Genomic DNA, 21,486 nt, shown 5'->3' on the forward strand with positions numbered 1-21,486 from the left:
GCGAGGGGAGGGTGCGGGATAACCGTGGGTCGGAGAGACCCCAGGGCGAGGGGAACTGGTATGCTAACGGCAGGTCGGGGAGACCCCAGGGTCAAGGGCAGGGTGCTGTCTAACGGCGGGTCGGGGAGACCCCAGGGCGAGGGCAGGGTGGCGGGATAACCGTGGATGGGAGAGACCCCGGGGCGAGGGGAACTGGTATGCTAACCGTGGGTCGGAGAGACCCCAGGGCGAGGGGAACTGGTATGCTAACGGCAGGTCGGGGAGACCCCAGGGGCGAGGGCAGGGTGCTGTCTAACGGCGGGTCGGGGAGACCCCAGGGGCGAGGGCAGGGTGCTGTCTAACGGCGGGTCGGGGAGACCCCAGGGGCGAGGGCAGGGTGCTGTCTAACGGCGGGTCGGAGAGACCCCAGGGGCGAGGGGAGGGTGCGGGATAACCGTGGGTCGGAGAGACCCCAGGGCGAGGGGAACTGGTATGCTAACGGCGGGTCGGAGAGACCCCAGGGCGAGGGCAGGGTGGCGGGATAAATCGGTGGGGTCCGGGGGACCCCCGGGGCTGAACAAACACCCCGCGCGCCCCGGGTCAGTCCGTCTCTTCTTGTGTAAACCCCCAGTCGGCGCACGTGGGACAGTAGGCGTGCGTGCAGCGTTTGCATACGTATCTCTTACACCCGCTGCACACCGTGTGGGTTTTACAGTCTTTCTTGGGCGGGCAGCTCTGACACCTCTTCCTCTTACTGGCAGGGGCAGGGCCAGGGGCACGGGCAGCGGCTTCCAGGCCCTCGGGGCGAACCCCGGCTCTAGCGCTCTGCGCGGCTTTCACGAGCGCCGCGGACGAGTGTGTGCGCGGGATACGCGCCCTTCTTTCCATGAGCGGCGTCACGAGAGCTTTCCCCAGCTGCTCCAGGAAGACCCTCCTCTTGTTCCTCTTACGGGTCATCCAGCCGGGGTTGAGCTCCCTCCATATCACGAAGGCGTTGTACGCGGAGACGTCGATTATGTTGTGGAAGACCGCCAGGGGCCAGCGGGCCGTCATCCGCCGGCAGCTGTAGGTTCCGACCACCTTGTCTAGGTTGTCCACCCCTCCTTTGTTGCTGTTGTAGTCCAGGATGAGGGCGGGTTTCCTGTCCTGGCGCTCGCTCACCGACGCGTCCGTGTGCAGCGTGCTCAGCAGTAACACGTTCTTGCTTCTCTTGGGCAGGTAGGACACTAGAGTGGCGCTCGGGGTGAACGCGAACCTGGACGAGAACACCTCTCGGGCCTTGGTCGCGAGCAGCGCGGCAGGGAGCTCGGGCTTGTTCTTGCGAACCGTGCCCACCATCGTGAGCCCCCGGGCCAGGAGGCGCTGTCCCAGTTCGTAGGAGGTGAAGAAATTGTCGCACGTCACGTTGTGCCCCCTGAGCCCCTCTGTCACATCGAGCACCACCCGCATGCCCTGGTTCTTCTCCGGGCCGCCCGCGGCTGGCTTCCCGGTGTACACTTGCATCTTCCACGCGTAGCTGGATTTAGCGTCGCACGCCACCCACGACTTGATCCCGTACCTCGCGGGCTTGCTGGGCATGTACTGGCGGAAAGGGCAACGACCTGGGGACGGGGGGAGAGACGAGGAGAGACGGTCATCATCATGATGATGATGATGATCATGATGATAGTCACCGGGTGTCGGGCGGCCCTAGGTTTTTCCTACAAACGCGCCTCTGCCGCTAGCGTGCGTGAGCGCGTGCGTTACCCACCTCTGAACGGGACCAGTTGCTCGTCCACCGTCACGTGAGGGCCCGGGTTGTAGAGGAACGGGAGCCGCTCGGACCACTTGTCCCAGACCTCTCGTATGGCCGCGAGTTTGTCTGTGGCGCGTCTCTCCGGGCGCGACTCGCGGTCGTCGAATCGCAGCAGCCTCGAGTACGTGTGAAAGACTTTCAGAGGCATGGTGGCGCGGAACACGGGCCTTCCGCTCTCAGCGTCCCACAGACTGGCCGCGGCCTCGCCTCGGGACCTGAATACGCCCGCCAGGATCAGCAGCCCCACGTACGCGCGCAGGTCGATCGCGTCCATCGCCTTCCAGCCGTCTCTGTATTTCCGAGAGCCCTCCAGGTTTGTCATCTCCAGGACCACGCTCTCTATCGCGGGTGTGATGAACTGCCGGAACGCGGAGGCTACGTCCCGCGCGCGGGAGACGGCGTGCTCCGTGGGGCCCGGGGGCATCGTGGCCGCCACGTTCGGTCGCGACGGCCTGCCCTGTCTGGGATACGCGACCGAGGACCACGCGATCGTTCCGTTTTTCGACCGGAACGTATCTCTCTCCGCCCCGGGAACGTATCGCTCTTGTTCCTGGTCCGACGACGAGGAGGAGGACGAGGCCTCGTCCTCCGGCTCGTGTTCCTGGTTGTCTTCTTCCTCTGATGCTTCCTCCTGTTCCTCGCCATCCTCCTGTTCCTCGTCGTCCTCGTCGTCCTCCTCCTCCGGGACGGCCGGGCGATTAGCCAACATCCGTTCTAGAACCTGTTTCGCGGTGCACCTGGCGGCTCCGGGCATCGCTTCCCGGCCCTCCTCTGGCACGTTCTCCCGTTTTTCCTCGTCCTCCTCCTGTTCCTCGTCGTCATCGTCGTCCTCCTCCTCCTCCGGGACGGCCGGGCGATTAGCCAACATCCGTTCTAGAACCTGTTTCGCGGTGCACCTGGCGGCTCCGGGCATCGCTTCCCGGCCCTCCTCTGGCACGTTCTCCCGTTTTTCCTCGTCCTCCTCCTGTTCCTCGTCGTCATCGTCGTCCTCCTCCTCCTCCGGGACGGCCGGGCGATTAGCCAACATCCGTTCTAGAACCTGTTTCGCGGTGCACCTGGCGGCTCCGGGCATCGCTTCAGAGCCCCGGACGCCGAGCGGGCCGCGTGCCTCCGGAACCTGTTTCCCCAGGCGCCTAGCTGCTCCTGCCATCGCTTCCGAGGACCGGACAGCGAACGTCCGAGCGGGATGCGCACACGCGCCGCTGGGTGGAGGGGACGGGACCAATGTTAGTATCTGTTTCTCGCGCTACGTACACCCTCCGCTGGGGCCCTAGGGGTGGGTCGTGCGCGCTGCCGATTTGCTTCTGTCTGTGACACCCGAAGGCGAGGGCGAGAGGCGAAGAGACCCTGAGGCGACGAACCTCCTCTCGTGTCTGAGAGACCCCTAAGGCGGAGGGGACACCCTTGTGTCAGAGAGACCCTAAGGCAGAGGGGAACGCCGCCGGCGAAACCTCCTCTCGTGTCTGAGAGACCCCTAAGGCGGAGGGGACACCCTTGTGTCAGAGAGACCCTAAGGCGATGCGAGCGGCGAAACCTCCTCTCGTGTCTGAGAGACCCCTAAGGCGGAGGGGACACCCTTGTGTCAGAGAGACCCTAAGGCAGAGGGGAACGCCGGCGGCGAAACCTCCTCTCGTGTCTGAGAGACCCCTAAGGCGGAGGGGACACCCTTGTGTCAGAGAGACCCTAAGGCGATGCGAGCGGCGAAACCTCCTCTCGTGTCTGAGAGACCCCTAAGGCAGAGGGGACACCCTTGTGTCAGAGAGACCCTAAGGCAGAGGGGAACGCCGCCGGCGAAACCTCCTCTCGTGTCTGAGAGACCCCTAAGGCAGAGGGGACACCCTTGTGTCAGAGAGACCCTAAGGCGATGCGAGCGGCGAAACCTCCTCTCGTGTCTGAGAGACCCCTAAGGCAGAGGGGACACCCTTGTGTCAGAGAGACCCTAAGGCAGAGGGGAACGCCGGCGGCGAAACCTCCTCTCGTGTCTGAGAGACCCCTAAGGCAGAGGGGACACCCTTGTGTCAGAGAGACCCTAAGGCAGAGGGGAACGCCGGCGGCGAAACCTCCTCTCGTGTCTGAGAGACCCCTAAGGCAGAGGGGACACCCTTGTGTCAGAGAGACCCTAAGGCGATGCGAGAGGGGGACCCTCCTCTCGTGTCTGAGAGACCCCTAAGGCAGAGGGGACACCCTTGTGTCAGAGAGACCCGAAGGCAATGCGAGAGGGGGACCCTCCTCTCGTGTCTGAGAGACCCTCGAGGCGGAGGGGACACCCTTGTGTCAGAGAGACCCTAAGGCGATGCGAGAGGGGGACCCTCCTCTCGTGTCTGAGAGACCCCTAAGGCAGAGGGGACACCCTTGTGTCAGAGAGACCCGAAGGCAATGCGAGAGGGAGACCCTCCTCTCGTGTCTGAGAGACCCTCGAGGCGGAGGGGACACCCTTGTGTCAGAGAGACCCTAAGGCGATGCGAGAGGGGGACCCTCCTCTCGTGTCTGAGAGACCCCTAAGGCAGAGGGGACACCCTTGTGTCAGAGAGACCCTAAGGCGATGCGAGAGGGGGACCCTCCTCTCGTGTCAGAGAGACCCCCGAGGCGGAGGGGAGCGCGCGCAGGCTACCGGTGGGTCTTTTAGGTACCCAAGGGCCCGGGCCGGCGGATGTCCGTCGGCGGGTCTTTCTGACCCCCGGGGCTACGCTAGGGCCCGGGAAGTCTGTCCGCGGGTCGGGCGGACCCCGGGGCGACACGAGGGTTAATACATCAGACCCAGTCTCAGATCTGGGTAAAGTCAGTGTGTTTGTATCAAGCTCTCCCTGGCGCACAACAGTCAAAAATCTTTGTAAAATGGCAGAGTATCTTTTAGCTTTCTCATGTAAATCCATATCAGGCTTCAACAGCATATTGCGAATCGATGAGTCCAAATCATTCTCAACAGATTGTCTTACATCGGTGCTAGTCGTTTTGGATTCTCGCAGTTTTTCCAACTGATGTTGTGGCACCAGAAACATTTTCTGAGCATGCTCCATGTTGTTTAACCCTGTCTCGATGCAATTAGACTGGTTAAGAAGGGAACTGCGACGCTTAGTAACGGCAGTAGAAAACCTCCAGATTCGTTGATGGTTTTTCTTTTCCTTGCGACTGAAGTGTTCTTTCTAGCCTTTTCACTTGTAAGTTCCAAATATCTCTTCCAGGCAACCCAGCGTGAGTTTTTTTGCGTGTGATTTCAGTGTTAGCTCTGAGTTCTAGAATGTGATTATGACGTCACAGGATTGACCTGCAGCTCCATTCGCTGCAGTTTACCAGAACCACGCTGTTTGCTATATATTTCGTTCTTTTTTTTATTTTGACCAGTCAATTTAAAATTATATTTCTATATGACAACCAGCAATAACATAGGTAAATCATTTTAAAAACACTAACTAAATAATACATTGACAATACAACTTCTGCAGTGTAGAATTTACTTGAGCTAGCCATTAGCCAGCGTATTTCTTTCAATGCATCAACTAATGTACTACTGTAGTGGCTAAAAGCACATTATCTGCAAAGCATGGCACTCGTGTAAATTGTAATATTATGTTAAACAGTGCTTAGCCCGTTTAACACAGTAGCGGATTTCATTTAGCCTACCCCAGTGCAATATGCAGTGAAAATATTTTTTTTAAAACTTTTCAGTTGGTGTTGGTAGGTTAGAGGTGAAGTACTTAGCCGATGCATTGACGTTAGCTAGGTTGGGTATAGCTAAGGTTAACCTTATGGTCTGTCAACTTTTATGAAATCGTTAAGATTATTTGGGACACGAGAATTTGCTGAACGCCTTCCGGACCTGGCTATGCATTCGTGACTATGGATCTTTTTCCGACACAATGGTGAGTATTGTATAATTGCATAAACTGTAAACAGTAATGTGTTGGTTTACGTTATGATCTTCATGTCGATGTATGTATAGCCAATTTCATTGTGATCAAGAGGCGGTCTGAATACAGTGGCCTTGTGCATAGTTTTCTTGGAATTAAAAACAGTAAGAAAAGGAGTTAACTGTATTGACGACACTGCATAAGAGTATTCCACTGAAATTTTTTTTTTTATTTACAATTCCTCTAACTGGAATATAAATAACGCACAAAGTTAGAAATACAGTACTGTGAAAAAGTCTTATGCCCCCGAAAGACTAACTATAAATACATTTTACAATAACAATTTATTTGGGTACTAAGACACTTACTAGAAGACAAAACATGCACGGCAGTAAAAAAGACCACACAAAACAGAACAAGGAATATAATTGCTCAATAGTGCTTGAGAGTGTGGTACTCCCCAAAGCATGGTGTAACACATAGGGGTGTGTCACAAGGTACACACATGTACTTTGTTAACTTCCTCAGCTTCCTGCTCCTGGTCTCGGACAGACATACTTTGCAGTGCCTCCTGGTTCGGCTGCCTTGGGCATCTGTCTGAGGCATTTCAGCTGGGAAATGTTGTGCAGTGAGGCGCAGGGGGTTGTCACCAGAAGGCCGGCCTCCTGTGGGTGGACGGCGAGGGATGTGATGCTCCTCCAGCAGCTCTCTCATGAGGTTCTCCCGATATTTTTGGTATGTGATAACCTCACCTATACGTGTGACAGAGTTGAAGATAATGAGTGAGAGATACATTATGCAATTATATTGACATTTGTGTATATCCAATTACAAAGAAACAACTTGTTCAGTTGTTATCTAACCTGTCAGATGGCGATGTACAATATGGCTGTTGAAGAGTGCAGTGCCCACAAGATGGAAAAATATCTTCTTGTACCACTTGGTGGTTTTGCGGGCACACTCCACAAAGCTGTTGACCATGTAAACCCTATCAACAGCTCCCATCTTTTTGTTGTATTCCTGCACACAGTCAGGTTTCACCTTCCTCTCTCCTGTCAGGTGGTCGACCCTTCCGGTTTCTGACATGGTGGCAGTATGGACACTGGAAAGGACATGAACATCCCTCTTGTCATGTCACTTCACAGCTAACTGTTTCCCATTGTCCAAGAATTCAACCTCCCCTTTCTGCATCTTCCTGCTGCTGAATCTTGGCATCCCCTTCCTGTTACTCCTGAGTGTGCCACAGGCCCCAGTGTTGTTAGACAAGCGATGTTGAAACAGAGTTGGACTGCTGTACCAGTTGTCCACATAAAGTGTGTGGCCCTTGCCAAGGTGAGGAGCCAACATGGTCATTACCACTGATCCAGACACACCAAGACCCTCATAATGCTGGATGTCAGTAGTGGACCCTGTGTATATTATAATGTCCTGAACAAATCCTGTCTTGACATCACACAGAAGAAAGAATTTGACCCTGAACCTGTGTCTTTTGGAGGGAATATATTGTCGAAAGGACAACCTACCCTTCCACAGCATTAGGGATTCGTCGATGCACAGATCTTTGTAGGGGACAAAGACCTGACCAAATGTTTTTGTCAGTCCTGATAGAACTCTCCTTATTTTGTGCAAGGGATCTTGGAGGTTTACTGTGGCGTTATTGGCAAAGTGCAGGCATCGTAGGAGGACTAAGAAGCGGTCTTGGGAAAAGAGTGTTGCAAAGAAGGGTGTAGCAAACATGGGATCTGAACTCCAATATTCCCTCAGGGAGTTCTTCCTCACTATTCCCATGAGGAGGACAGCCACCAAGAAGGTATACATTTCATTAACAGTTGTTGACACCCACTTGACAAGCTTTCCCCTTACTCCTGGCTCTGTCTTCTCCTGCAGCTCCAGTGCATAGCGGTTGGTCTCCTCCACTATGTCTCCAACCAGCTGCTCTGTCATAAAGAGCTTGAAGCACTCTGCCTCAGTGGGAGATGCAAACTGGTTTGCACTCCTGACTGGCCCTCATCAAAGGCAATGGCAGGGACAGGGGGGGTAAAATGACTGTTGTTCTTCCAGTGTCTGCTGCTGACTTCCATCACATCACCCACAAGTGGCCTGCCTCCATCCTCATCACCATTTTCCATGAGGATTTGGGTGGTTACCTCAGGGTTCTCCATAGCCACAAGATTAGGGGATAGCTCCTGGTCACTGTCAGAGTCTGACGCCTCACTCTGATATTCTGACTCATTGTCAGAATTAAAAAACAACTCAACTATGTCTTCATTTGTTAGCTGTCTCCGTTTGAAAGACATTGTATTACCTCCAAAAAATGTAGTAGCTAGGTAAATTAGATTACAGAATAACTAATGAGCGACTGTCAGCGGTGATGTTATTTTCATGAATGAGTACCGGCGCGAAAAGTACTGGCACGCGTCACTTGTATCAATAAAACAAGCTTACTATCTGATAATGATTTGTGTGGTAAAAATTTCTTTATTCATGTTATTATTCACATGTTTTAAGTGCATATGACAAATAATGAATTCCGATTCTTGCATACTTAAGAGGTTGGTGTAAATAGTTTGTTTCAAGGTTATAGTGATGAGTTTGAGCTATTTTAGATAAATACGGCCTGAGTGCGTGGCCATTTTTGTTTACATTGCAATGCAGTATGGGAGTCGTAAGGTCAACCCAACCTAAGACAATCAAAAAGGAGCTGATTCACCAATATGTCCAGAAGGCAAGCGAATGGAAATGACTGGGGCTGACCGTCCGTTCAATTAGGATAACCAATCTACATACATACATACTCTTCCGCTTACCATTATATTTGGTTGATTCGCATAAACGAACATAGCAGCGCCAACAAACGTTAGCTACTTTCGGGTTACTAACATCTATGGATTTATTTGCCCAATGATTTTGACCAGGCGTCAGCTCACCCGGGATATGGTAAGTTGTTGCTAACATCATTCGTTTTAGTGTGAGGCGTATTATGAGTTTAGATTTTTTTAGATTCATCTTTGTCACTGAACAAGTACAATACTAAGAAATGCAGTTAGCATCTAACCAACAGTGCAAACAAGAGGTCAGAAACTTTACAAGTGGGATGTATACATGTGCAATGCAGGCAAATGCAGTACAAAAGTAGTGCTGTAATACTGTTTTAGTTTGCACCATCGGTTCGCTACTAGATTTGTCAATTGAGCTATTGTTAGTGAACCCTACCAAAACAAACTGACTGGATTAACCCCACGTTAGCTACATGCATTGAGTGGCATTCAGACGGTTGACATGAACAGTCACTTTGCCAGGTAAGGAACACGACATACAGTGCATTGCAAGCTTCTCTCTTTGACTCGAATTCAAAGAGCTGCAAAAGCTGTTTGATGTGTAACTTTAGCTAGCTAGCAAACATCAGTTAACCGCTAGCTAACAAAGTGTGACCTGTAATTCAGTGCAGCGAAAATGAAGATCATAGTTTTCCCAGGATGGCAAATCTGCCCGAAAGACTGGCAAATGTATATGACCATCAGGTCTTAAGAGTTACTCACCTTTCTTTATCTTCGGTTGATAGAAAGCATAGCAGCGCCCTCAACGGGTAACGTAACTTCTAGAAAGTTTTTACACAATGATTTTGACAACTTGTCAGCTCTTTCAGGAAATGGTTAGATGCTCTATAGTAGTCACTAATATCATTCGTTTTTGTGTATTATGTTTATTGTAGAAAATATAACTGCTAGTGTTGGCTGCCTGTTGGTACATAATTAACCTTTTTTTAATGCTTGCTACCTGGTTAATATCATAGTGTGGTCTTGAAACAATTACAATCAGGAAATAAAGTTATAAACGCTGTTTGAGCTAAATGTGAGTAAATAACAGCGCGGTCTGACCAGCCATTGTTACGTCACTCGTACCTAGGGGTTCTAATGGTGCGTTCTAAACAAGACGTTCTAATCACACCGGTGTGATCGTACGCTTCAGGGACCACTCTAGACTGATCACACCGGTGTGATCGTACGCGTCAAAGGGCTAGACGTATATAATTTTGTCTTTTTGTCTCTTAACTTTTCGCAGCTGCGATTCTGTTAAGGGTATATTTCCACGCCTTAGATTAAGCGCTATTTCACAGAGTGATAGAATGAGGTCGGTGGATGCTGATTCTAAAATAGCTTTTCGTTGACTTGCCGGTGCCTTAAATATGATCTTCAAAAGTGGTAAATTTCTACAAATGCGTTTAGACATAATCAAACTTTCTTAGAAACGTACACGACAGGCCAATCCCCTGACAATAACCCTGTTCTCAGACGGTAGTCTTCTGTTATATATCGTGGAGCTCCGCCCCCTAGAGGGGCTTTGCTCCTAGTGGTTTACCCTGCCGCGTGCGCGGCCATCACTGAAAGTTAAAATGCACTATGGCTCAGCCAATCAGGGCACACATGCCCCTATATAACTGAGTGAACCCTACACTCAGCCTCCCTTTTTCTTCAGCTAAGCTGAACATCACAAATTTTACTATTGCACTGACGAAATTTTGCCGCCGTTCTTTCTTTATGATGGCGTCGTCAATTGACAACCTGATTGCGGCTGGATGCCGCTGCTCTTCTCTGGCTGCTGCTGCGGACCCGCATGACTCCTGTGTGGCGTGCCTCGGACCGGAGCAAGCCAGGATGGGCCTGTCTGACCCCCCGGCGTGCCCTAGTTGTGCCCTCCTTTCCGTCTCGGTTAGGAGATAGCATCTCTCTTTCTTCGGCGAGAGGGTTGCTTTAGAGGAGGTCCTCTCATCCGCGTCTGCGGAATCGTGGAGCGAGGACTCCGACGAAGCAGAGCTAGGGGATGTGGAGGAGGACCCGTCTCTGGGCCCTTCTCCACTGACCCAGTCTTGCCCCCCCCCCTTCCCCCTCGGGGGTTGGGGTGTGGCGGCCTGTGTGAGGAGAGGGAGGTTAAGTCTGACCTTTCCCCACACGCCTCTGCCACTCAGCCATCTCTCAGATCCGATTTTATTGGATTGATTGAGAGAGCGGCTCTGTGGCTGGAGGTCCCTTTATCCCCCCTCCCACCCCCCAAGGAGGTCGACCTGATGGCCGGCGGTCCTTGAGCGGAGCGTGTGAGGGAACCTGACCCAGAGGCTCCCAGTCTGCCCGGCCTCGCGAAGTACGCGGAGGGTTCGTGGCAGTCTCCTCTGATGGCGAAGGCTCCGGTGAAGGCCTATCTGCCTTACACCAGGGTGGCAGGGAGGACAGAGGCCATAAGCTCAGCTGTCCCCAGATTGGAGCCAGCAATGGCGGCCCACTTCCTGCCGTCATCGCGAGGATGGCACAGTAGGAAACCTGTGCTGCCGGTGCTGAAGGACCACTTCTCGGCCCAGCTGTGGGACAAGGTCCACACACTGGGGGCGCAGACGGTTGCAGCGGCCAATAACACGGCTCTGTTATTGGCAGCCATCTCCAAAATCACTACGGGCACTTCAACCCTCTCTGCGGCAGAGATTGGTGAGATTTCCCAGATGGCGGAGGTAGCACTGCACCTCAATCAGGTGCACGCAGCGTGCGCAGGGCGCCCCATGGCCACAGCTGTTGTGGGACATCGTCACCTCTGGCTGTCACTCTCTGCGGTCCAGGAGAATGAGAAGATCCCCCTCCTCAATGCACCAGTGATTTCGTCTGGGCTGTTCAGTGACGCAGTGGACACAGCGTCGGACACGTTTAAAAAAATAGAGGACGACCGCCGCCAGCTCGCCAAGCATCTTCCCCTTGCCAAGCAGACGAGCGCCGAGAGAGGGAAGAAGTCAGCCCGGCCGGGCTCCTCAGCACGGTGCGGAGCCAGGCGCCACGGTGAAACCCCTCCCCTTTCTAGAGAGACGAAGTCGGCAGCTGCTACATCCTCTCTCCCCTCCTCCGCGGCACGTCCGAGGGCACCCAAACCCTCTGCTGCAGGTCCGAAGCACGGTCCCTGGCCAGCGGGACAGAAGCGGAGACGCACCTGACTAGGCGTGGCCGCGGAGCACGGCAGTTCCAGCTGTGCCCCGGCTCCCAGTAGTGTGTTTTTGAATTGTAATAAAGCTACGGCAGGTAATTACATTTTCAAAGAAAGACGAGTTTCCCTCCAGTCTCAGCCTCCTGAGGTTGTGACTGTTATTCCCCTGACTTCTCAGCCCCATCCCATGATAGTGGGCAGAGAAACTCAACGTGAGTTGTGTGACATGAACGGCCCTATTAGATCAACGCCGTCTTCACTGAAGTTTTTCGCTGCGCAGTCTAATACAGGCTGCACAGCTGTTTCCCCTCTCTTCTCCCTTCAGGGGGATTCCTGCACTCTATCAGTGACCAAGCTCGGCTCGTTTGTAAACAGAACCGATGTGAGGCAGAACCCGCTGCCTATAGACAGCGACGTGTGCTCTGGGGGTTTGCCCTCATTCACACACTCGGCAGAGCAGGGTGCCGTCGTCTGAGTTTTACCCCCCTCTCGCCTCGTTCCCGCTCGGATCGTTGCGAGAGGGGAAAGAGAAACGCTTGGTGTACAGTCTATTTTTGGTGTTAGTAGCGTTACTGACGTAACTAATTACTAAAACTCAGTTTCTACACAACCCGGTGGGGATGAGCTCCGGGTTAGTAGCGCTCTGACTAGTTTGGCTCCTTCGCAGGTTAGTCAGGTGCTCAGTTGCCATGGCGACGCTTCCTCGGTCGCTACTACGGGCAGCGGGAGTGTAGAGAGACTACAATCTGTTGCAAAAGACTTTCATGCAAGCCGAAGCAATTGTAATTGACCGGAATGGGTCAACACCACCACACTCCAGGAACTCGAGTCTGTAGTGCATACATTAATGTAATCATAAATCACAAAGTCACCGGACATGCGTACGTCACTCCTGAAGTCCCGCCCGTACACACGTCATACCGGAAGTCCCACCCTACAAACCAGTGTCCCGCCCACCTGTCACATCAGTATGGAAGCCCCGCCCTCCAGGGCCATAAATCACCATTCTGACACATTATACCCTACATTAACTACTATCCTGCTCTGCATCTCAAGTCTTCCCAAATGCCCTACCACTTGTGTTTTCTCCTGGCGAATATCTGCTGAAAAGTCACGCACAGAGCTGTGTGGAAATCCAAAAGTGTACGGGTCAGCGAGCAGACTTGTCTGGGTTGAGAATAAAGTAATGTAGGCTGCCACTGCCCCGTGCGTATGGTTGCAACTCTGTGAAAACATCACAGTTCGACTGTCACCGGGAGCTGTGCGCACTAGTTTTCTTGTGCTATTCATCTCTTAAATGGGTTAAAAGTGCATCCGAATGCAAGTGGCACTTGATGTGTAGTTAGCCGAGTTCCCGGGAAAGGGCATAAAAGCGTGTGGTCCGGGGTGTTTTCAAGAGGAGCTATTTTCGGGGGTGTAAAACACATGCAAGATCTTGTGTGAGATGGCAATAGCTGAGGCTGTGGTGTTGTAGAGTAGGTGTTGTGCGTTTGTGTTGGCAAGCGGCTAGGCATACTGGTGACCACTAATACCGGTGCTACTACAGGTGTCATGTAGTGTTGTTTTTGGTCTTCTCCGTGCAGCCTCCCTAGGCGTGACTCTTGAGGCTGTTTTTGTGGACGTGATGGTAGACCTCTTGATGTAGTGGGCCAGGTGACAGATGTGATGGCAATTTTGTCGATCAGAACCCTTAAAGAAGGAAGTACAGAGACCAAATCCTCTTGGCACAATTTACCAGTTTTATTAATTATTTGCAAATAAGAGAGACGCGTGAAACGCTTACAAACATAATCATCCGAGGAGTCTCTAACTTAATACATGAACAGTCTGTATTTATTACAGTCAAAAGGGATGTGGTAAGTTGTTGCCCATCTGTCCTATGTCAATAAAACACATTTCCTTTGTTCTATCACATGGGACAGGCTGTCCTCCCTCACATGGGTAACCTTCTCAACTCCTGAAAAGTCACAATGTCTGGACAATAGACAGATAGACACTCCGCTGGTGCCGGTTAAGGATGCCCCTAAGGCAACACCAGATCCCTATCTAACACATTCCTTTTCTCATCCAAACATGGGGGGCTCGGTACCATTAACTAGTAACCCATTTATACATGTATAGGACCAAGTATACATCAGTTCAATAATTTCCACAACACAGAACTAGCTAGCAATGAGTTCAAAGATGTCATTCACGAAAGAGTTGCCGGTGGAGATGCCGTTGTCAGGGTGGACCTGCTTCAGGACTTGGTACACGTAGATGGCGTAGCTCTCCTTCTCGCCTTTCCCTGCGGTATTGGTCACGGCTTTCTTGGAGCCCTTCTTTTGCGCTGACTTTGCTGGCTCGGGCAGGACGATGGCTTGTTGCTGATCTCAAACAAATGAGAGGGGGAGGGCGATAACCGCTCCTATGAAGAGGCAGCCATGCAAATGGACTTGCCTGAGAACACGTCACGTGCGTGGAGCTCTCATGGCTCCCCCCCCCCCTACCGGTCACGGCTCAAATCCCGCCAGAAAACCCGCCCCCCACGCCATCATCAAGACCTACGTAGACATCATGACGACCAGCGGCCCGGGAAAACCTCTGTGTCAGGTAAGGCTGACCTCAACTCCTGCGCTTTGCTCTCTCCCTGTACAGGGCCCGGGTCTAGCAAAGAGCAGAGCCTTTATTATCGGTAGTGTAGAATAAACAAGGTCACAACATTCACAACAGATTACTACAAGTATTACACATGCACTCTTCCATCATTCATAGAGGCCAAGGAAAAAAGCAACATTTGTGGCTATGCGGAATTGCACCTTTTTCATTTGGGCCAATGGACGTACACTCTTGCTGCATGCGGTGGCTCATGTTTGTGTCACACGGGACCCCAGTACAACCCACCTGGACAACATGGATGGAATAGACTCTTTTTTTAAGCGGTAATGGGAGGCTCTTAAAAGAGCCTTTGGGTTCACGATGGAATGCTCGAGCTGCGAAGACAAAGCCTTTTCCCGCCGAAGCCATACATGGTGCGTCCCTGGCGTTTCAGAGCGTAAACCATGCCCATGGCGGTCACAGCCTTTCTCTTGGCATGCTCTGTGTAAGTGACTGCATCACGGATCACATTCTCCAGAAACACTTTCAGGACACTTTGTCTGTGAAGGCAATTCCATTGATCAGAACTCTTGAAGGAGGAAGTACAGAGACGAAATTCTCTTGGCATAATTAACGGTTTATTTGCAAATAGAGACACGCGTCAAATGATTACAAAATAATCACCCGAGGAGTCTCTGAAGTAGATACATGAACAGTCCGTATTTATTACAGTTCAAAGGGGTGTGGTAAATGTTGCCCATCTGTCTTGTCAATAAAACACATTCCCTTTGTTCTGTCAATAACTAGGTTTCACACAAGGGGCAAGCTGTCCTTCCCCATATGGGTAACCTCTAGAACTCTAAAGAGCTCTTTTCAGCATCCAGACAGACAATAGATGCCCTGATGAGTTATACAAATATGCAGTTTAATGAGTAACCTTATAATCTGCCGATACCAGTCAATGATGCCCCCTAGGCAAATACCAGATCCCCCTCTCCTACATACCTTTTCTCATCCAAACATGGGGACTCAGTACCTTTAACTAGTAACCCGTTTATACATGTATTGGACCAAGTATACTGTACATCAGTTCCACAACAGGGCCTCCTCCTAGATCAAACCAGAGATGCGCTTCACACAGTCACAGCAAGCCAGGCGGTGAATGGCAGGCTTGGTGATTCCCTGGATGTTATCGCAGAGAACTTTGCGATGGCGCTTGGTTCTTCCTTTTCCGAGTCCTTTACCCCCTTTGCTTTTTAACCCTTTGACGCGTACGATCACACTGGTGTGATCAGTCTAGAGTGGTCCCTGAAGCGTACGATCACACCGGTGTGATTAGAACGTATCGTTTAGAACGCATCATTAGAACGCCTAGGTACGAGTGACGTAACAATGGCTGGTCAGACCGCGCTGTTATTTACTCACATTTAGCTCAAACAGCGTTTATAACTTCATTTCCTGATTGTAATTGTTTCAAGACCACACTATGTTATTAACCAGGTAGCAAGCATAAAAAAGTGTTACTTACGTACCAACAGGTAGCCAACACTAGAAGTTAGATTTTCTACAATAAATATAATACGCAAAAACGAATTATATTAGCGACTACTATAGAGCATCTAACCATTTCCTGAAAGAGCTGACAACCTGTCAAAATCATTGTGTAAAAACTTTCAAGTTACGTTACCTGTTGAGGGTGCTGCTATGCTTTTTATCAATCAAAGATAAAGAAAGGTGAGTTACTCTAAGACCCGATGGTCATTTACATTTGCCAGTCTTTCGGACAGATTTGCCATCCTGGGGAAACTATGATCTTCATTTTAGCTGCACTGCATTACAGGTCAAACTTTGTTAGCTAGCGGTTAGCTGACGTTTGCTAGCGGTTAGCTGACGTTTGCTAGCGGTTAGCTGACGTTTGCTAGCGGTTAGCTGACGTTTGCTAGTGGTTAGCTGACGTTTGCTAGCTAGCTACAGTTACACATAAACCAGCTCTTTGCAGCTCTTTGAATTTGAGTCAAAAAGAGAAGCTTGCAATGCAATGTATTTAGTGTTCCTTACCTGGCAAAGTGACTTCATGTCAACACTCAATGCATGTAGCTAACGTGGGGTTAATCCAGTCAGTTTGTTTTGGTAGGGTTCACGCACAATAGTTCAATTGGCAGACCGATGGCGCAAACTAAAACAGTAGCACTATTTTGTTGAGAAAAAAGCTCGTAATCTTCAAAAAATCTACCTTTTCACTGATCGCATTTGTCCATTACTAAATGCAAGAATCGGAATCTATACTTTTTTGAGAGCTTCTGAATAATTACGTAAAACTATTTACATACCACCTATTGCCTGATAGATTGCGTATGTTTTATTGATACAACAAGTGAAGCGTTTCAGTATCTTTCTCGCCGCGATCTTTAGAAATAAGACAGCATTTTTAAGATTGGTTCATAATTATTCAATATACATTTTTAACAGTTACTACCTGTAGAAGTTTGTTAATATAATTTAAATAAAAAATTAGATGCATAACCAGTAAGCAGCGTGGTGTTTTTGGGAAGCTGCAGATTAAATGTTTTGTGACGTCACAATCAAATTCTGGAACTCTGAGTGAGTGCTGAACTCACGCGCAAAAAAACTCACTCTGGGGGGCCGTTAAGGCATATTTGAAACTCACGCGTGAAAAGGTTAAAGATACTTCATTAAGTTTAGTTACACAAGGTATTAAATGTCCAAGTTATGCCATGAATACAAAAAGGTACTTCAGGTTCCACATTACATTATTAAATGTCCCAGATGTACCAAGGTACAGTTATTTTCTCTATTTGTTCTTGTTTCTTCCTTCATCGAAGTTCAGTCATAATTTGTTTCAAAACAATTTCTCCAGAGATGGTCATTTGATAAAAAATTACTAGACATCTTGGTTTCCATAATTTGCAATTCACAATGCATACAATTATCCAAAATATGTATCTCTTCTCTGATCCCTTAAAAATACCATACATAACTGATTTAACATTTATTTCAATATTAAAACGTATTCCACCCATAAGATCCCACACTTTTTTAAATCTAGCATTGTCGACTAACAAATGTTCTAAAGTCTCGCCATTGTTGCATCCTACCATTGGACACACTTTTGTTTTAACGTAGCATCTCCAGCAACTATCGCGCGAACAGGAAATGTGTTCACGGATATTAGCCATACAGTGTCTCTCATAGTTTCAGATATCTTATCAAAAATATTATTAATACAGGCTTTGCATTCATCCTGAGTTAAGTATTTATATGGAATTATATCTGCATTTACATAATTATTTATCCTGTCATATATCGCTTTATTTGGTAATCCACCCCAATCAATATTGAAGTATTCATACTTTGCCACAAAATCTTCCAAGGCCTCTACAATTATACATTAGTTTCCTTTTAGTCGCCTCACGTGTAGTTCCCCATATAAAGGTTACACACATTTTATTCAACTTCTCAACATAATAATCAGCTGTTGGAATAATAGTGGCAAGGAACATGATACTAGACAAGACAAAGGACAATATTAACCCTGCATTTATATTACATAGATTTCCCAGTCCATTTTAAAAGTTCTTCTTTGACTTCTATTACTTTTTTATCACAATTTATGTTACTGCAACTGGAGTTACATATCCACACACCTAATGTCTTCACTTCATCTTTGATTTGAATGTTTATTGGAGTTTTTTTTTTATTACTTCCAATCCAGATTCCTTCTGTTTTTGTTTGGTTTAGCTTAGCTCCTGAGGCTTCCTCATATAATTTGAGGTGTTTGGTTTAGCTTAGCTCCTGAGGCTTCCTCATATTTCTTTTTTATCCCAATATATATTACTGCATTTGGTGTTACATAACCACACACCTAATGTAGTAACTTCATCCTTTATTTGTATCAGAGGCGTCGCTAGGATCCTTAAACATTCAGGGTTTTTAGCCCCCCCCAACACAAAGTACAGGTTTTAAATGTACATGTGGAAAATTTCAATGTACATGCTAGCGACTTCTTAGCGACTAATTAATAGATATGGGGCTATTTATTTTTTTGGTCTATTTAATTCTTTGGAGTAAAGGGCTAATAGCCAAGACATAAAGAGCTGCGCTAAGAGGGCAACCTTGCTTCACCCCTCTTCCTATTTCAAGGGGATCCATCAGGAAGCCATTTACATTCACTTGCACTATTGACTTAGCGTGTAACAATTTAACCATCATAATAAAAATACTAGGAAACCCATAAGTTGTCATAACCTTGCACAGGTATTCCCTTGAAACATAATCGAAAGCTTTTTTTTGATCAAGGCTTAAAATATATAGATCAATGTCTGATTTGGAGTTTACTATGTCTCTTAAAATACTAAGGTTGTCCCACATGAATCGCCCTTTTATTGCACATGTTTGTTCTTTTTCAATTATTTTATCCAGTACTTCATTAAGTCGATTAATTATTACCTTGGCCAATGTTTTATAATCCAAATTCATTAGGGTCAAATGTCGGTAATTATCTAGGTTACATTCATCTCCTTTCTTATAGATTAAAGTCATAACCCCATGATAAAATAATGGGCAAAGACTGCCTTCTCTCAAACCTTGATTAAAAGCAGAAGTAAGTAGGTTAGTTACATTACTAAAAAATTGCTTATAAAATTCAGAGGGGAGACCATCTGGACCAGGTGACTTCCCTACGCTAAGTTGTTTTATTGCATCTTTGACTTCTTTTCTATTTATTTGGCCCAATACTGTATTAAAACAGTGGTTATCTAAAGGTTTAAATGTTTTAAGGAATTCAGATATATTTGTTTCATCAGAATCATAGAGAATGTTTCTTTAACTATTTTCCTTTTCTCTTTTTCATCGATAATAATGTCCCCTTCCCTATTTTTAATTGCATTAATATGTTTCCGCTCTCTTCTCTCCAAAACCATAGCATTTAAAGCATCAACTCGGTTTGCTAGATTTAATCCAATTCCTGCTTGTACTCTAATATTAAATAAGTATTCATCATTAAATGCTTGTACTCTAATATTAAATAAGTATTCGTCATTAAATTGGTCTATTTCATTTCCTCCTCTTCTAGTAATGTTATACCTTGCTTATGTTTAAACTCAATATATTTTTACATTATTGTCATATACCTTTGGTTTTGTATTATACAAAACTTAAATTTAGGATATTGTGTTACCCTGGAATTCATGATTTCCCACAATTCTATATCAGATTTGGTTAAAATCCAAAGCTGTTGTATTTTCTCAATGTCAAGTTTTAGTTAATCAACAATACCTTGATTACTTAAACATTTCATGTTAAGTTTCCAAAATCCTCTTTTCTCACATTTCCCAACAGCAACAACTGACCGAACAAGAAGATGATCTGAGGAGTCCAACAGCAAGGTAGAATAATTAATTGGTTTAATATTATTGGAAACATATCCTATCTAGTCTGGTTTTCGTCCTTCCGGTATATCTCGTGAAATCAGTTGGATGCAGGTATCTATAGACATCAGAAAAATATGATTTTAGATAATTTTAGATAATAATCACAATTGGACCAATTCGGTCATGTTCTTCGGTTTTTTTGTGTTAAAATCGCCAAAAACAATGACGCTATAGGCAACAAAGAGAAGTTCTAGCAATTTCTTAAAGAGTTGCACCTTTTTAGCTTTTGCCGGAGCTGTGTATACATGTATAAATCTTATTTTTATTTCTTGATAAAAAACAATCAATCATCAATAATCTACCTGGAATGATACCTCTTCTCTTATGGATGGTGACATTGTTTGTGTTAAAAATAATTGCAATTCCATTTGGCTGTCTTTTCCTATTGAAATGACAGCTGCGCCTTTGTGCCACCTATTAATTACATCTTCAGCGTCTTTTTCACACTTCAGTCTAAGCTCTTGAAGGCATAGAATGTCAAAATGAGTTTTAAGTAAGTAATCTATTTGTAGCTGATTGCATTGCTCTTACATTAAGAGTGGCTAATTGTAAGGTACTCATAAGGGTTACATTAAAACACAAAACAGGGTACGTAAATACATGTAATCTCACCTAATGTCCTGCCTTGTTTTTTTATTCTCTCGTCTTCTTCTTTTGGGGAGATAACAAGACTTCGTTTCTCTTTTATCTTCTTTTTTTTGTTAAAAAATCTAGGAAAGGGGACGAATAAGAAGTTAGATAATCCATGCTAAAAATGCATGGATTGAGCAATCGTAACATGGATTTACACATTCTTAAAAAGTTCAAATGTCTTGTTTGTTAGCGTTTGTAATTGCAGCACAATTCAAATAAATTACTTCAAATAAAATAACTTGTACTTACAACAGAAACGATATACTCCTCACTTGAAACAACAGCTGACTTCTGTGGATGCTGCGGGTTTAATTACTGTCTTTACATGGCGCATCCAGCAAGTCACGTCTCTTAATTTTGTCATTGGTTACATGTCATTGTTCTTCACGTAAGATAAAAATTATGTTAGAACTATTCAGGCTGCAATGATTAAAATTCAGGATAAAACGTAACTATTTAGTTCTGTTGATTCTTGACGTTTGACAACCAAATATATTGAAACTTCCTGTCTGGTAGAAACGCCATTCTCGTTCATTTCCGCGGCTCAGCCGTGACATCGCGTCATATAATTGTATATATTAACGGTAAACTTATCTGCTTATATATATAAACGCTGGCGATTGTCACCATATCGCCATTCATCTGTTCAACATTTAACAAACACAAGAATGCAGATACTACAGTATTTTTTTTTAACCAACGTTGCCTATTATTAAACATTTCTACCAATGTGTGGGAAACAATCCCACATTGATCCCCGTTGTACAATTTCAAAAGACGCCTTTACAAATGTTTTAATTACCTGAAATAACATATCCTGACCTGTCAACGATTCGCTGTTGTTCATGAAAATGTATACGCTACCTGGCGGGTAACTTTGTAACGTTTTGCCCTATAATGCAACTTAAAAGTTAATGCTTACTTAAAACAACAATTTTTATTACAAAACTCAGCATTGCTGTGATGTTAGTGCTGTGTTGGACAGATAGCAATGAGTCGGCGGACCGGAGGCGGTCCTCCAGAGACAGTAGAAGCGTCAGAATGTCTTAATAGACCATTATAATGGCTTTGCTGACCTGGAGCACAAGATTTACACAGTGCTGCAATAAGATCTGTGTCTCTTGTATCTGTGATAAACAAAACTTTGCTGACCTGTGGCACAAGGATTTACAAGCTATATTTAACAATAGAATAACAGTTAAGCACTGTGATGGAATGAAAAATGCTGATGTTAAAAACAGAG

The 21,486-nt window shown here is 47.2% G+C and overlaps 3 protein-coding genes and 1 pseudogene across 3 annotated transcripts; all 4 read right to left on the minus strand.

Annotated features, from left to right (window-relative positions):
• Positions 1–471: 471 nt before the first annotated feature.
• On the minus strand, positions 472–3,010 carry LOC114834964 (piggyBac transposable element-derived protein 4-like). Its single transcript, XM_029118767.2, has 2 exons — positions 1,730–3,010; positions 472–1,580 (listed from the first exon to the last, which is right to left on the minus strand). The coding sequence occupies exons 1-2, from the start codon at positions 2,922–2,924 to the stop codon at positions 580–582; spliced, it is 2,196 nt and encodes a 731-aa protein (XP_028974600.2). The 5' UTR covers positions 2,925–3,010; the 3' UTR covers positions 472–579.
• Positions 3,011–4,875: 1,865 nt separating this feature from the next.
• LOC109615453 (piggyBac transposable element-derived protein 4-like) lies at positions 4,876–6,723 on the minus strand. The gene is made up of 2 exons (XM_020044751.3): positions 6,486–6,723; positions 4,876–6,374 (listed from the first exon to the last, which is right to left on the minus strand). The coding sequence occupies exons 1-2, from the start codon at positions 6,706–6,708 to the stop codon at positions 6,055–6,057; spliced, it is 543 nt and encodes a 180-aa protein (XP_019900310.2). The 5' UTR covers positions 6,709–6,723; the 3' UTR covers positions 4,876–6,054.
• On the minus strand, positions 6,681–7,566 carry LOC109615452 (piggyBac transposable element-derived protein 4-like). Its single transcript, XM_020044750.2, has one exon. The coding sequence runs from the start codon at positions 7,564–7,566 to the stop codon at positions 6,757–6,759; it is 810 nt and encodes a 269-aa protein (XP_019900309.2). The 3' UTR covers positions 6,681–6,756.
• Positions 7,567–14,536: 6,970 nt separating this feature from the next.
• LOC105009138 lies at positions 14,537–15,435 on the minus strand (annotated as a pseudogene).
• Between the last annotated feature and the right edge of the window lie 6,051 nt (positions 15,436–21,486).

This window comes from Esox lucius, chromosome 13 (assembly GCF_011004845.1).
Source record: "Esox lucius isolate fEsoLuc1 chromosome 13, fEsoLuc1.pri, whole genome shotgun sequence".
NCBI lineage: Eukaryota > Metazoa > Chordata > Actinopteri > Esociformes > Esocidae > Esox > Esox lucius.